The sequence below is a fragment of the Lampetra fluviatilis genome, chromosome 36 (assembly GCF_964198595.1).
Source record: "Lampetra fluviatilis chromosome 36, kcLamFluv1.1, whole genome shotgun sequence".
NCBI lineage: Eukaryota > Metazoa > Chordata > Hyperoartia > Petromyzontiformes > Petromyzontidae > Lampetra > Lampetra fluviatilis.
This window is the reverse complement of record NC_136310.1, coordinates 5,002,110-5,019,543: the sequence shown is the minus strand read 5'-3', so window position 1 is coordinate 5,019,543 and position 17,434 is coordinate 5,002,110. Positions and strand designations below refer to the sequence as shown.

The 17,434-nt window shown below is 43.9% G+C and overlaps 1 protein-coding gene across 4 annotated transcripts in view; it reads right to left on the bottom strand.

Moving 5' to 3' along the window:
- Positions 1-17,434, bottom strand: part of LOC144945029 (ephrin type-A receptor 4-like) — a 154,197-nt gene that overhangs the window by 29,498 nt on the left and 107,265 nt on the right. For 2 of the 4 annotated variants that reach the window (XM_078873203.1, XM_078873205.1), the window contains exons 9-12: positions 10,151-10,218; positions 7,565-7,690; positions 5,170-5,355; positions 1,417-1,478 (exon numbers count right to left, since the gene is read on the bottom strand). In XM_078873203.1, coding sequence (XP_078729329.1) covers positions 1,417-1,478; positions 5,170-5,355; positions 7,565-7,690; positions 10,151-10,218 — 442 coding nt within the window. The remainder of the gene's footprint in view (positions 1-1,416; positions 1,479-5,169; positions 5,356-7,564; positions 7,691-10,150; positions 10,219-17,434) is intronic. The other 2 variants (XM_078873206.1, XM_078873207.1) reach the window with 1 other exon arrangement.

The following is a 17,434-nucleotide window of genomic DNA, read 5'->3' as shown; positions in this document are numbered from 1 at the left end:
AATAACCTTGGAAGTGCATTAATAGCCCAGAAAGGGTGATATAATAATGAATCATGCAGTAAACAAAAACATATTTAGACGCAGGGGAAATTTGATTCTTTCACTGCTGAATAAAGTCCTCCACAATTTGTTTCCATCTCTCGTGAGTCTGCAATTCACCTGCACGTCGCCCCAATCTATTAAAACTGAAAAAATATATATATATATTATTTTACCAGGTAAGGCCCACTGAGCTAAAAAGCTCTCTTTTTCAGAAGCGACTTGGCCACAAATGATAGCTCACCAAAGTGGCTTATCACATGAAAATGTACAGCGACCAAATACTGTAAATCCATGTTGAATCTAAATGTGGAGGGAAAAACCGGAGGACCCAGAGAAAAATCCACGCGACCACGGGGAGAGAGACACGCAAACTACATATATACAGCAGGCGTCAGGGTCAGGATCGAACTCACGACCTCCTGCATACCAGGAGAGATAGTTAAAATATCGTTATCGTGGCACCCTCAGTGGATGTTCCATCGGGCGTGCTCCATTCCTTGGCTGCCACTCCATCACTATTCTTGACCATCGGTTATCCCTTCTCAGCAACGTGGTCTGTCCCAGCCCACTTACTTTTCTCAACAGTTTGAACTTTAGTCTTTAACCTGGGTATGTTCTACAATCAACGTGCTCATCTCTCTGTCTCTCAATGTACTTCCAGGCCTGCTAGTCGGCCAGTAATATTATATTCGACCAGTTGAGAGCCAATTGAGACTACACGTTCACTTTCAGAGCGAGATCTTGGATATGAAGGCAACTAGAAGATGCAGATACACATTGAATATTGTTTGGTTGTGGTGGGGGACTCGTAAAATCCATAAGCTTAAAGGCAGGGTAAGTCTATCACAGATGGATAAATTAATGTGCCAACCTGCAGGGCATTGAGGTACCTATAGGAGATAGTAGAATGAGTATGATTTTAAACCTATCTACGTGGAGTTTTGAGTGTTCTTCAACCATTTTAATGAAAGATTAGGCCGAGTCGCCTTCTCGAGGGGCTCGTTTTAGAGCTACCTCTAGCGGAGGCCCCCTTCCACCAGCGGTGGCGGGCAGCAAGCAACTGCAGGGCTGCACCTTTACCTTGTTATGGTTGTACTGAGAGTAAATTAACGTCGCCAAAATAAAATTGCGGTTGATGGGGCGATATTCGCTACATTACACACGGGCTTTATAACATTACAGTATAGCCGATAGGTTTAGGCGAATGTGAAGATAATCTTAACGCCCCGTTTCTTGTAATATTCACACAATTAACGTCACAAATAACATCGTATTAAAGGTCTGCATTAAGCGAATGCATTTGAACCACGAAGCAATTTTTTTTGTATCGAAAATAACAAAATTTAATTATTCATTACTTCCGAACGCACTTACCCTTAGGAAGGAGTCCAGAGAGCCATTCTCCATATATTCCGTAACAATCATGACTGGTATACCTGTAAGGCACACATTGCAATCAGTGAATTTCATTACCGAATGCATCCACGCATACCTAACCACCTAAATACTACAGCACTCACAACTGTCCCACCGGCAAGCTTACCATTGCAGCGCAAAACTTTGGCTTTGCGTCCGAAGCCTCCTAAACATTGTCGCTTATGCAACATTTTCTAATTGGCTTCTATTTTCAGCCAGGGCTCTTCCTCCCCTCAGGTCAACTTGGCATGAAATTAGCAGCTGGCTGTTATATGTCAGAGCTGAATTGGTGTGTAGCAAGGGAAAGGGCTGAAAGCAGTCAACCGCGTAGCTAGTCACACACCTCTAGCTTCAATCAAGTGCTCGCTAATAATTCCTTCTCAGCTCGCAAATCACTTTTCCCGGGGTGGGCGAAATTCTGCTGCTACTACCACCGCCGCTGCTGCTGTTGCTGCTGCTGCTGCTGCCGCTGCCATAACCAAACTTATCCCTTCCAGAAACATCGTGCGCATGTTTTCGTATCAATTCGTCACTTTCGATAATATACACTCGGGATGAGGTTTGTACGTAAAGGACAAAGTAGAATTTCTTTGGGGGGATAATTTAGATGAGGCAATTGTTTTACGTGCCGTTGCCAGATAACACCACGTTTGATGGGGTAATGGAAATGTGACATCACATAAAGTTACATTACATTACGTGACATCGTTGGGTCAATCCAGAACATGAAAAAAAAAATCGGGATCTTCCGAACGTTGGTGTTTGGGCCCATGTTTCGCATTTTTTGGATTAATATGAATCATTGGGAACGTCTCTAATATATACGTTGTTACGGACAGCTTGAATGTTGTATTGTCCTTAGGTGATGCACTGATGAGGAACGTACTGCTGATGTAACCAGGAACGCGATAAGGAGAGCCAAGGTTAATTACCGTAGAGATAATTTCGTGCCATTATCGGTCACCTTTCACCGAATCTAATAACGCATAGAAATATTCAAACAGACCCATGTACACAAATTATGCAGAGTAAATAGGCTGAATCATTTACATTCCATGTGATCATAGAGGATGATACTGTTGCTCGGTATAAGATGAAGGCACAGCCCTGCAATCTCACACGCCAGAATCAGATTTTTTTTTTATACTGGACGAATCCGATGAGTCACAAGGCGCTTTTTTTTTACCCACAGTCCCTTTCGCCGCTGCTGGTAGAAAAGGGCCTCCACTAGAAGCAGCTTAAGGTAGCCCATCGAGAGGTGTATGTTTGTTTAGGCCTGCTCTTCCCCGCTGGCCAGACGTCTCGGGAGAGGTGAGAGAATACCCACACTTTACCCCACCACGAGGACACCTGCCAATCGACTCGTTGTGCTGCATCCATTTATACCGCTCGGTGGACAGAGGGCAGCTGGATTGAAGAAAGCTTGCCCCCATTGTTTCAGCCCCATACATTCCAAACGCGCTCACCCATTACACTCTGACTGCATTGCCCACAACCAGCAAAATGAACTTGTTTTCATTTTTGTCTGAAAGGCCAGAGCCATTGCTCCAAACAATACGATTTCAATCCCCATTCTGTAATAACTCATATGCAGCAAACATCCCTTGTGCATTAGTAGTGTAAAGGGCCGTAATTTTAACAAGTCATCTTAGCATCTGGAATCTGATACAGACTCTTATGCTGCTAATTAACTCGTGTTTTGTGATTTAAAAAAAAATCCCTCCCCCCAATGCTTCACAGACAACCGGGCAGCTGTGGCAATCAAACAGCCGGAATTCTGAAGACCGCCTTCATGGCTCAGTGTCTAATGCATGGACGACCACCAGAAGGTGTGGGGACGTGAATCAGAGATAGCGGGGGGCGGGGGGGTCACACACACACACACAGCACAGGAGCAAGTCCTACAAGGATGCAATGTCACGCACACGCAGACACAGAGATGGGCACTACCGCAAGACAAAGACAGAGGTCGCCCGGATAGCCTCAACAGACTGCTGGGACAAGTTCGCATAGTGAGCACCTATCAAGGCCACTACAGCACACGAGGAGGTGGTGTTGTCAGTGTTATGCTCAGCTGCCTTTGTCTCCCCACTGCTGGTGTTCACACAACATGCTAGGTACTCTTGTACGGTCGAGTCAACTTCGGGGGAAGTCCAGGGTAGGTTTTCACACCTGTGTTAGTCAAGGTTGGGAGTTGTGCGGCGTGCTAGTCACTCGCACCGCCGCTCCATGCCACATAAACACGTGCTTACAGGAACCCACGCAGCAACGCATACATAGCAAAACAACAACAAAGATATTCTTAGGTTTTTTTCGGTAAAGTCACGTAGGTAAGAAAATTTAAATTAATAAAAGTAAAATAAAAATAAAATAAAAATCACATTTTACTTTTATAAATTTAAAGTTTTTTTTACCTACGTGACTTTACCGAAAAAACCTAAGAATATGAATCCTTGCAGTCACGAAAGCTTCAAATCTAGAACAACAAAGATCCCCTGCGTGCGCCTTAACAAACTGTTGGGGCAAGTGCTGTTAGCGAGCACCTGTGAAAGGCCGGCACGCCAGACGAAGGGGTGGGTGGCCAGCACCACGTCCAGACGCTATCGTTTCCCAAGTGGCGATGTTTACACATCGCACGAAGTAATCATTTGAGGCCGAGTGGACCTTGAGGAGACCCCGGACTGGTTCAGATAATCGTCACAGGCGTTGGCCGTGAGTGGGTATCGAACTCATACTACATAGGCCCTTTGCTCACACACCAACGCATAGGGTGGCTGCAGTAAGGTACCTTCTTCTGAAGTCCCTTTAAAAAAAAATAGAGGTCCTTTCACCTGAAAATATAAAAAATAATGGGATCGCTATATAAAATTCTTAGCTTCTTCTCACCATTCCGTCAATACTCGTATGTGCGCACACATTAGCTCACTTATTTTCATCAAACCCCCACTCGTGAATCATTTTTTCTAGTTTACACCCTGTGATTATATTGATTGCAATAATGGGGCTTCATTGCATCGCCGGGCTCGCGCGGCCGCGTGGGCATCGTGGGTGGTGAATCAGTATTCAAGGGGCGATGTCACCTTTGCAAAGGTGAGAACAAAGTCGGGGGTTGCCGCGATGTGGCGACGCCACGATATATACACCGGTACGATGCAAGAGCCGCGGCAAATCGCATCGGTCATTTCGTTTGCAAAAAATATCGTTTGTCGTAGTTCGTTGAATATGTGTTGTGTGCATTTGGCAGCACGTGCATTACGACGAGCGTGTTGCGGATTCCAAGGTTGCAATGACTAGGAGGCTTTGAATTTGAAGACTTGTTGTTGCCAGAAAATTCAGCTAAATAACTTTTAATTAGTCTTGACTAGCAGTGGTTCTACAGGAAAAAAACTAAGTAAATACAATACTAATACTAATGCAACATTCAAATGCAGAGTTATTTGAAAATAATATTGCGATAATCGCGACACCGCAAGAGTAAAATGTTATCTCGTCATGAACACTGATTTCACGGGGCCTGAGAAAAAGCGTAGCTTTCTCTTTTCTACATCTTCATATTATTCCCCCTCTTTCCTTTTGCTTGTTTTCACCCATTCTCTAGATCACACCCAGAGCCACCTGTTGATGCACGTGTTCATGCCGGTCAGTCCCGACGTCGTGTACTCTCGCTCTGTGCCTGGCACGTTGACCAAAAGAACAAAGTGCATCACTCACTCTTGGTGATGACCCCCTCCAGCCTGATGATGTTGGGGTGATCGAACTGGCCCATGATGCTGGCCTCGCACAGGAAGTCTCTGCGCTGCTCCTCCGTGTAGCCGGCCTTCAGCGTCTTGATGGCCACGGAGGCCTCTCCCTTCCCAGGCAGCCTCAGCCGACCTCGGCACACCTCGCCAAACTCGCCTGCCAATTGCAAGCGCACGTGTCAAAATCCTCGCCCCGGTTGATAAGTATCGTACAAGGTTTTTCTGTCCCCGTCTCGTATGGCAAATTTCCGCGGTAATGGAATTACGGCTCGGGACGTGTGACGGTTAGCGCACCGGACTTGCAATCCGGACGTCGCAGGTTCAATTTGATGTCACGGCGGAGCAGTTAAAAGCAAAGTGCAAGTTTCCTAGCTCTCTCCCCGCGTCTATCCACCCAGCAATGGAAATGGGTACACCACGCAGTCGTACGATTGGCATGCCGAACGTAGTGGCGCAAAGTGTGGGGGTTCCCACCTCTTCCAAGATGTCTGGCTGTGTAAAAGCGTAGGTCCAATGCCCTCTCAAGGAAGTCTCCAGAGCCTCCTCTAGTGGAGGCCCTTGCGCAAGCATTGACAAGCAATTGCAGGGCTGCACTTTTACCTTTTTACATACGCCGGCCGTTGAAGGTTAACACGCACTTTTTTCCTTCTCGATAATTCACGAAAAAAATGACCGATCGCTGATAAAACAGTTCGTGGGGTGGCATTGACAACATTTGTTTGGCAACTTCTGTGCCGGTTTAGCTCACAGCTGTGCAAAGATATCTGGGCATTTTCTGGATGGTGGGGAAATGTGTCAACTTCATTACCGCGTTGCATAAATTAAGTTTCCCCGTGAAGGATAATATACACGCTGTCCGCTTCTCAGTGGACGTTAGAGATCCCGTGACATGATTTCGAGAAAAGAGTAGGCCTTCGAATGCTGGCTTTACGGGCCAAAATTTGCCAAATTTTGGAAAATGTACTCAATTGGGAAAACCGATATCAAAAATGTCCCCTCCTGCGTTAACTTAGCAGGACATTGCCTAAAATGAGCCTTGAGAAGCAAGTGAGGCTTTCCTGCCAACATCAATGCAATTCATTTGATAAATACATATGGAAGACCTGTAATGCGTGGAAGTTAAAATACGGTTTCTGCCGGCCCCCGCACTGATGTGTAACAATGCCAAATGAAATGCGTCGAAATTAAAGTGCCATTACGATAGATTTTCGTCAGTTTATGGAAACTATTACCCACCCCGTTGTAGAACTTTAACAATGTATAATAAATTAAAATTTACAATGCGGCCGTTGTCGCTTCTTCTGCTGTTCATTTAAATGAGTCAATTTGTCAAAATGAAGCAAAATTAAATTCCAGCACCACGTAAAATGCTTGCTCGGGCCCTGTAAATGTTTCATTGGGCACTGTTTGTGTTGAGAGATGATTTGAAGCATTCCTTGATTAAAAAATAAATCTAACTTTAAAAGCAAATTATTCTTGCCGACGATGTGAATGCAGTAGTGCTGTGACTATTACCCATACAAATGCTGATTTATTTTCCACTTATTAAAGTAAAATATGTCTTAATGATCACAAGCAATTCATCCCTTAAATGCACGTTGCAATGCAGGGCCACTGATTTGTTTTTTTGTTGGATAAGGGAAGGATTTTACAAGTCGGTACTTAAGTGGCCCAATAGCTCATAAAGTTGATGGTTGCCACGTAATAGGAAACAACGGTATGCTGGTGCTGAATTGATGTACGTGTTCATATATGGGAGCTTGTAAGATGTGCACGGTTACGTGGGCGAGCTCGACTCTTACAAATATGATCAAATATTGAACAATGCAGTCTCGCTTGAATACAAATGACCATTGACAGGCCAGAGGACCGCAACATCAGTTTGTTGCCTTCAGACCTTTGAGAAATAAAAATTGTTGTGAAACTGCACAGCATGATCTAGCGTCATGAATTCACCAGTAAATATGTAACGTTGGGCCCATGTTGGCCCGACGGTTCCAACCACATCCCAACGTTAACCCAACGTTGCGCGTTCGCTGGGGGTAGTCTTCTGACGTGCTTTCGGGATGTGCACCGCGTGACGATATCCAAGGTTTCGCTCCACACGCTGGGAGTTTTGTTCTGGAACCGAATTGAGTTGAATTCCCAGCACGAGGAGCGAAACGTTGGACAACGTGCTGAATAACGCCCAGAAACACATCGGACAGCTATACATGCAGTAGTATTTCATGAATTAGTCACCAGTTCATTCAGTTTCAAGTGACTCTGAAAACGACTGTTTTATAATTAATCACTTGGTTTACATTACAGCTTACTTTCCCCCATCCTTCGACGGGCGCCTCGCGAGAGTGAAGATATCCGCTTACCGGCTCCAACGACGCCTTCGATTTTGATGTACGAGACGTCGATTTCTCTCGCGAACTCGTGGACAGCTTCGCATGGGTCTTCGTACGTAAAAGGGTCTATGTACATCTTCAGACCGGGCAATTTCACTGCAAAGACAAGCAAAGGCACACATGACTCAAACCCAGAAGTTGTAATTACAGCATAAAGTGCAGTACTTTACTCAAACTTAAAAAAATTAACCCGTAAAATCAAAGTTTTTCACTATAAATCCTTTATATGCGTGGCGGCTAGAGTCCTCTCGTCCTCTGGCTTGAGGTGGCTGCCACCTATGGGTCAGATGATTGCCTGCCACCATTAAGCAATTGGTAATTAAATATAATTATTTTTTTCTAAAAAGTGTAAAATGTTGGAATTTTTTTTCTACGAAAATCAATTGTCACGCACATCGAGTCTGTGTGCAAAATGTCAGTTCGATTGGATCACGGGAAGTGGGTTAAAAAACGACCGAAAGATTTGCACGGTCGTAAACGCGCAAGCAAGCAAGTGAACTTAATATAAAGGATTTAAAAATAGGAACTGATTAACGCCCCCCTCGGCTGGCTTTTCTCGTGAAGGAGAATAAGCTATCACGCAAACTCAGATTAAGCACGGTTGGCAATGTACGGTGTGAAAGAAGTTCAACATACATACATGCAAACTCCGCTCATCCTCGCAGCAGCTTTTGGCTAACCATCAAACAAAAGACGGTCACTGCATCGCACGTTTTCAGATGCGCTACTGCAGCCGATTGGAACACTCTTTCCTTCCGATATCAGGAAGCCACTGGAGCTATGCACTTTTACATCTAAATCGGAAAGTCAATTCTTTAGAACTGCTTTTTGTGTTTAGTTTGGTGTCCTTACCCCGTTCCTTCGATCAGCACAGTTGGTTGTGTACGGTGCGAAAGAAGTTCAACATGCATAGATCCATTCCCATACGTCAGTTACGGGACCTTCCACTCCGTCTGATCACAAAATATTGTCTGCTCTCTCAGTCTCCACATCGTCATTGACAGGAGCTTACTGCTAACCCTTTGCTGTCCCTACTGCTGGAAAACAAGCGTTTTTGCCTTCCATTCATATTTCTGAAGTTAAATAGTTTTGTGGAGATTGATATAAAAAAGCTCCACGCTTAACTAGCTCTATCCGTGTTTATATATATGTAGATATCTGTCTCCCGCATGTTTATACAGCATTTGTATAAATGGAGCATAAGAATTTGTGAATGATTATGTTATGCAAATAAGCAATTTGCACAAAGCGGGGCAATTGAAACGCAATCTCCACGTACTCGGTAATTCAACAAACTAAGTACAGTTCTGCCTTTCATGAAAACACATCTAAGCGTGGGAGTGGTGGCACAGGAGTTGCCGCATGCGATATCAACGCGGTGATGTCTGAGTTTCGATGGCCAACTACGAAAAATATTGGTCGCGAAAGCCCACGCATTGAATTTTCCCAGAACAGTGTTTCCCGCATTGTCCTGGCTGAGATGAATCACTCTCTATAATTGAGCACATCTCAGATTGTGTTGGCGTATTCATCAGGAGATTGCGTGCAAGAGACTTCCACCGACAGAACATCCAAGGCGCTTGAAGCATGCAGCACAGCGAACCGGGATTGCTGACCGATCTGCACAGAGTTTGAGCGCTGGTCACCCGCCCCCCCCCCACACCCTTCTTGTGAGCACGCGTGTGTGTGTGTGTGGATCTATTGGAGCACTCTAGTTTCCACCCACACGTAAACATGCTCAAAACGAAAATTGGGCTGACATTTCAAGCTCACGCCGTCGCAAAAGTGTTGTGAGAATCAATGAAAGCTGTCTTGAAGACATAAAATAAATAAATAGCACGTACACCACCGGCATATTTATTGAATAAAAAAAGAAGCAGGCTGCTTACTTTTACACATTTGGTTGTCTGGAGGCCCGCCATTAAGCAATTAGTCGTTAACAAGGGTGCTCGTTAAGAGGGGTTCTACTATACACTACATTATACACTACATTATACACCACACTATACACTACACAATATACTACTATACACTACATTATAAACTACACTACTATACCCTACATTATACACTACATTATACACTACATTATACACTACACTATACACGACATTATACACTATACACTACACTACATTATACACTACACTATACACTACACTATACACTACACTATACACTACTGTACACTACACTACTATATAATACACTGCATTATACACTACACTACTATACACTACATTATACACTACACTACTATACACTGCATTATACACTACACTATACACTACACTATACACTACACTATACACTACACTATACACTACATTATACACTACACTATACACTAAACATTGGGTTCTCTGGAGGCCCGTCGTAAAGCGATTAGTCGTTAATAGGGGTGCTCGTTAAGAGGGGTTCTACTGTATTGTAAATGACACAAGGGAGAGTTTAACATATTAATGAAAAGTAAAACGTTACTGAGAATATCTGCTGCTGCTGCAACGTGGTAAAGAGACTTGGTGAACGTGACTGCACGTAAGAGGCTATGCTTACCATGGCTACCTTGGAAATGTTGTTTATCCTCATCGCAGTTTTGCTTCGCTTTGCTGTAACCGCAGTACCTGGGAAGAGAGAAGCCGGTTGCACGTTCAATGTTTGATGGGAAGAAAGTTCGTACAGAGTAAATCAAAGTATATATATACACACACACAAATATATATAAAATATACCTTCTATACGATTATGTTACATGAAGTGTCTGTGATAGAAGAAACATCAGTGAAGTGCTACAAATGGTGTATATATATAATGCAGTAAGAGCTAACTGAGTCAATGCTGAGGCTTAAAATTTTGCAACAAGCTGTGTGAGAATGGTACAATCTGCGAAAGTTTGCTTGTTAAAATGTGATATTGTAGGTGGGTTTAAAAAAACACAATCTAACACAGGAATAGCAAATCAAAACAATCTTGCATTGTACATTCTCTTGCTAATGTTCTTAATCAGTTACCGTATCTGAGTACTTTATGAGAATTTCGAGAGTTGTCATTGGGATTGATATTGTCCGATTACTATTTCGCTTAGACTTTATCTATGTTTGTGAGTGCGGTTTATTTTTTATGTACAGCGCTTTGAGATACTTCAATATGGAAGGCGCTTTATAAAAAAGAGGTTAATATTGTTCTAAGTTTTGCTAGTGCTGTGCAATACCACGTATGAACAATGAATGGAAAAAATGTATTGTCAAGACCAATATTATTCGGCAGCATTAGCTTTAACGAGCAAACTCTGACCCACCTATTGAAGACCTCCCCAATCTGTAAATGCCATGGGGGGTTATGTGACTATACTTTACCATGCTGGTTGGTGTGAGTTAATGAATGGGGGTGGGCTTTACACTGATGTTAGCCGTGTATAATCGAACTCATGTCCACGGGGGGGGGGTGGGGTTCAGGAATCTTACATTATAATGGTCACTGGGAAAGTGTCGCACCATGTCACGCATAAGACAAAGCTTTTTCTCGCTTCTTTCGGTAAAGTCACGTAGAAGGGAAGTAATAAAATAATAATAGACGTTGTCTCCCCGACAGACCTGGTCTTCACCTGAGGACGGCTGCTTGCGTTGTGGCCGAAACGTCGTGAGAATAATTTTATTATGTTTTATTTTTATTATTTTATTACTTCCCTTCTACGTGACTTTACCGAAAGATCCAAGAAGATGAATCCCTGCAGTCACGAAAGCTTTAAATCGAAATTTAAGACAAAGCTGTCCTGTTTAACTGACAACACCACGAAGAGGACAAAATGAACATGTGCTATTGGGTCAAATTGAGGTCACGTGATTTATGATGCACGTAACTGAGATATAGTTGGCAAATTTTGGTCGAAAATTAAAAGACAATTCATTTCACAATGCTGTCAAGGTCAAATCAAGGTCATGCAACCTTTGATGAATATTAGACAAAAAATATGTTTAAGAAGTTATATGTATAGAGTTTGAACAGTGGATCATTGATGGTCTATAATGTACAACCAAAGAAAGAATGTATGTAGACTTACAGAATATTGGAACAATTGCTATTGTTAGGGAGCATCTGTCTCGGTTAATATAGCTCATTAGGAATGTATCCCAACAAAGCCACGCACACATACATTAGAATGTCAAATATCTGCAATAGAAGTGAAAAAGCTAATTTTCTAACCGTGTTCTTGTAATGCCATCATTAGTCTTGCGGGAGCACAAACATTTCCACGTGCGTGTACACGCACACTTATGCATCGCACGTGAATACATTTTTGTTTGCACAGGATAGGCTTGTGTCCACACACAACAGCGCAGGCACACACGTACCCATCCACTCGTTCACAAGACAAGGCAAAGATCCCCCGTACAGCCTTAACAGACTGTTGGAGCAAGTGCTGTTAGCGAGCACCTATGAAGGCCGGAACGGTACACGAGGCGGTGGGTGGCCAACACCACGCCTGGCCGCCTTTGTCTCCCCAGTGGTGATATTTACACACCACACCAGGATACTCATTTGACCTATGGGAGGCCCATGACCGGTGTCAGATAATCGTCACTGGCGTTGACCGTGAGCGGGAATCGAACTCAGGTCCGCCGAGTCCATAGCGCAGCGTAGCGCTAACCGCAACGACACCACCGCTCCCCAATACATAGACGTATGAACACTTCCATGCACACACTCATCAGTCACGAAGACAAAGGTCCCCAGTTACACATCCAGACTGTTTGGAAAAATGCTGTTTGTGAGTGAGCACATACTAAGAAGGCTGTGCTGTAAGTTTAATACAGCCAGCACCGCTGGTGGTGGGTCACTTTTGTCTACCCGGGGGGTGGGCTGGCTGATATTGATAGCCGCACACAAGTTACTCGTTTTATACTCGGGTCTCAAAATAAACAAACAAACCCCAGGTTCAATCATTACCCAATCATCTTCTGCAGGACCAGGGGCAGAACCTGAGTGGTTGGGAAAGTAGTGCAGCGTGCAAATCACCACGACACCATTCTCGATAAAAATACAAAGATATCCTGTATAGCCTTAACAGACTGTTTGGGAAAGTGCTGCTAGTGAGTAGTACATATGAAGGCCCGCATGGCACACTTGGGGTGGGTGGCCAACAGCACGCCTGGCCGCCTTTGTCTCCCCTCTGCTGATGTTTACAAAGTGCACCAAATACTAATTTTAAGGCTGAGTCTACCGAGGGGAGGCCTAGACAAGTACAATCGTGCAAGCACACATGGGTAGATGGAGGTACACACAGATAGTGTACTGTATAGTAAAGCTCTGCTTATCAGTGCTCCTATTATCCACTCTTCCTATGATTCATGCCATGCCCAGCCTCCCCCACTCCCTGCATCGATCTAACCCCTTTCCTATTATCCGCACATCTATTCATCCTCTTACCTGTGCTTTACATAGATTCCGGGAGTAACTTTGAAGTCACAGAAAATTAATCCCATTATCTACACTTATCCATTGGACTTGATCTGACCTGAAATGACTCGGAAGCAGTCTCGAGGATGTACGGCAAGCCAATTATTATCATCCATACTCACCTTACAGATAAGAGGAGTCATCTAGCAGAAGTGGCTAAATTAATCCCAGTATCACTGTGCATCAACGATTCGTACTACATATTAGGGTGAACTGCACAGATAAATTGCAAAAAATTGAATCTGCCCATGTACTAAAATATAATGTCCTACTCCAAAATATTAATCTATTTTAAAAGGAACAGTTGCCACCTGTCCTAGTTTTTCCAGGATCCTCCTCTTGTTGAAGTAGCTATTCTTGGAAATCTACACATCTTTCCGGAACATTAAATGTCTGATGTTTGTCATTTGCACAATAATACAACAACCGAGACTATTTTACATGCAGTTCTCCCCTCTCTCTGTATTGTGAGATATTCTCCTTTCCCGACAAGTCTCGGAGACCTGTGGGCTACACAGCAGGGGTTATGCACTTTCCCACTCACTCTACCACTGAGAGTAATGACTGTTGCCACCACATTCAAAATTTACTTTTATTAATCCTCACACCTGGAATTCATCAAAATTAAGTACGTGGTTTCAATGGGATTTTTTTTCAAATGGTCAATGCTGAAACTATAAACTCTCTATAATTGAGAGCCCCGTTTAATTAAAGGCGGCTGAAACCATAATTCGAACTCAGGATTCCAGTGCTGCCAGCTGAGTGCACTTAACCTCTGACCTCTGAGCCAACTCGGAAATATTATAAACGTAGAGTTGTAGGGACACTGGTTCCTAGGTTATGAATTGAACATTCTCATACTGTGCTGTAGCAAAGATAAATATCCCCCCGTATAGCCTGTAATGGACTGTTATGAAGGCCGGCACGGCACACAAGGGGGGTGGCCAAACACCATGCCCGGCCGCCTTTGTCTTACCAGTGGTGATGTTTACACACTGTACTAGGTACTTATTTGAGGCTGAGTCGACCTAAGGGGGAGGCCCAGGACTGATTCAGATACTCGTCACAGGTGTTGGCCGTGAGCAGGAATTTGATGCAGGTCACCGGGTTCGTAGCACAGCGCGCTAACTGCTACGCTGCCGCTCCCCCGTGCATGTACACACACGCAAATGTACGCGTGCGTCAGTGTGCAATGTTATTTCACTAATATCTATAAAAAAACACACACCAAAATGTGTTGCGCAGGCAAATATGGTTTCGGCTGCGAATCCAACTGCTTACCCACAAAGCTACCTGCTGTTGAACACATTGCGCATCTTATTATTCTGCTGCTGCTAATTGAGGCCAAGGCAAAACTTGGACGTGCCGTAAATGAGCGCCGCACGACCTAGAAAGTTTGCCAGTTGTGGCCAGTGGCGGCAAAAAAAAATTGTGGGAGGGTCCTCTACGAATTTACAAAACAGCCAGTGAGATGACCAACTGACACACTGAGAGATGTAGTGAGATTAGAGAAACGTAAACAAAAAAAAATCGATACCGTATGCAGGGAGATGAGCGACGAGAGATACAGACAAGTTAGAAGCAAGATAGATTAATTGGCATCTTAAAGACAATTATCCGGTTGTGTTTACGAGTCTCTGATTTTGAGCTGATATATGATTCTTGTCCATGAACCCGGGGTGCCCCCTTGAGCTACACAGGGTCTTAAGTTTTTAATAACAACAATAATAATCTTCTTGGTTCTTTCGGTAAAGTCACGTAGAAGGGAAATAAAAAAAAATAAAACATAATAAAATACGATTCTCACGACGTTTCGGCCACAATGCAAGCAGCCGTCCTCAGGTGAAGAACAGGTCTGTCGAAAAGACAGACGCTGTCTTATTATTTTATTATTTCCCTTCTACGTGACTTTACCGAACGAACCAAGAAGATGAATCCCTGCAGTTACGAAAGCTTTAAATCGAAACAATAATAATGACATTTTATAGAGCGTCGTTCATGCAATTGCATCCCACAACGCTGCACGTGAATTAGTCGGCGCATTACACGGATAATACAAAAACAAAACCCCACTACTTAGCAAATAAAATACAGAAACATTAAATACGTAAATAATGCTCTGGTATGTGGCACCCGATGCGATCGCTCTTATTGTGCGTGGCAGGGGAGAGAGGGGGGCACTGCGCTATGGCAGACAACGCGATGGAAAACTTTAATTTTCAAATGCAAGAGGGGCAGACGGCTGGGATGCGAGAGCTGGCGGTGATCGACGTGGGCCTGTGAGTTGCACCCGTCAACATTTGTGTTCCGAAACCATCGCGCACGGCTGTCGACAGATACAACGCCATCGCAGCAGCGAGCGGGCCGAGGACAGAGCAGGCATTAATCTGGAGCAGACGGAATCGCATTCGGATTATAATTAATTGCAACATATGGCACACCTAATTCACCAGTGTACAATTGCGTCCGCTGTGTGTGTGCACGTTTCAGGAAGCTTATCTCTGTTTTTGTAAGAGGCTAGCCTTTGCTTAAATATTTTTTTTTATACTGACGAAGACGAATGTGGCAATATTGAAAGTTTTTTTTCTTCCTTTTTACCCCTCCCCCACTCTCAGCATAAAAACAATTAACAAGCAAACAATTGTTCCTTCTAGGTACCCAGAAAAGCCTCACCGAGTCTTAAGACACTTGTTTCAGGAATTGTCATGCATGCTCAGAGGTGGATCTCAAAAATTCCCCACATTTCAATATCGGGATTCGTGGTCTGTTCTAACCACGCTTTCACTCTCTTTCTTCTTGAACCCCCTACACTGGAACAAACTTCCCCTCCACATTAAGCAGTAACCTCACTGGTTTCCGCTCCTCACTCAAAACTCACTTGTTTTTTCCCTTGCTCACGACCCCCTTAATCTCTCCCTCACAACCACCGCCGTTACTGTTCCCTATTAATATTCTCATTACATGGCATTCACTCATTCCCCATTCATTCGATCCATTCATCATCATTCACTGTCATCAATTTTGCTTTCACCGATATCACGCATCACAGATTCGCCCCAATTGCCTCCTCTCATCTCCTTTATTCATCCCATCTCCACCACTACATTCATACGTACCGTTCTTAATTCTTAGCAAAGCGCCGTGGTTAAGGCGCTACGAAAATTACATTAAGATGAGATTCCCTTAATGGGAATTTACTGGTAAAAAAACTAAAACACCTGGAAACAACCCCACGCATCCAAGGGATAACACTCCAAGCTCCACACAGATAGATGCACGAATGTGCTATTGTACTGAGTTCTATTGGTCGCCTTGCAGCTCAAGCCTACAGCGCTTGGCATTCCCAGGCGGTCGCCTATACAAGTATTAACCAGGCGTAAAACCTGCTTAGCTTCTGAGATCTGACGAGATTGGGCACATTTGGGGTGATTTATTCGCAGATGATTTGGTACGAGAGACACCGTGGTAACTGGACAAATGATAAATAATTAATATTCGTTAATTTAATGCAATTTTCTCAAATAATTGTACCTGCTCTCATTGCGTTTTACTTATTATATTTTGCATTTGCATTTGCACAACCTGTTTTCCTGCGTGTTATTTGATTCCCCTAAACCAGGTCCCGCAGACTCGGGAGTTTCTCACCTGCTTTGTACTCCCTGCAATACTTTGCAAACAAAACGGCAAAGGTGCACCCCCCCCTGCGGTTACCCGCTCATGCCTCGACTTCCACTAGAAGAAGCCATCACCCTGGCTTGCCAGCAGTGCGCTGTACAGCAAAGTTCGGACCAATATAATCTGTCCCTTCTGTATGGAGAGAGAGAGTGTTTCCACCTTGTACACGTGCGTTTTCTCCAGCTGCTCCGGTTTTCTCCAACATGTCAAAACATCATTGGAACCTCATTTGCCAGTAAAAAATATGATAATTGGTTTTTACCATTTTATCTGGCAACAAAACTGAAAAAGGTATCAGTTTTGTTGCCAGATAAAAGGGTAAAAAAAACAATTATCATGTCAAAACATCTTAATACGTAGAGGAATGCAGAGCAACGGTTGGCGCCAAGTCACCGCCTGGCAGCCTTCCTGCTTTTCCGTAATTCCTCAGCGATTGTGAGATGCAATTTGCATGAATGACGTTATTTTAAACGAATCATTCGATAATTTTTTGTTATGTTTTCAGATGATCTATCGAGAGCTCCTCTAGGGCTTATTGGGCCTACTCGCTCACGCTGACCAGGCGTCTTGGAAGGGGTGACAGTACCCACACTTTACCCCACCACACCCCATCCGCCGATCCACTCGTTGTCTATGTTTCTTTGTGGACAGAGGCAGGGGCGTTCAAGAAACTTGCACTGTTGTTTCAACTGTATACGGTCCCCTTCT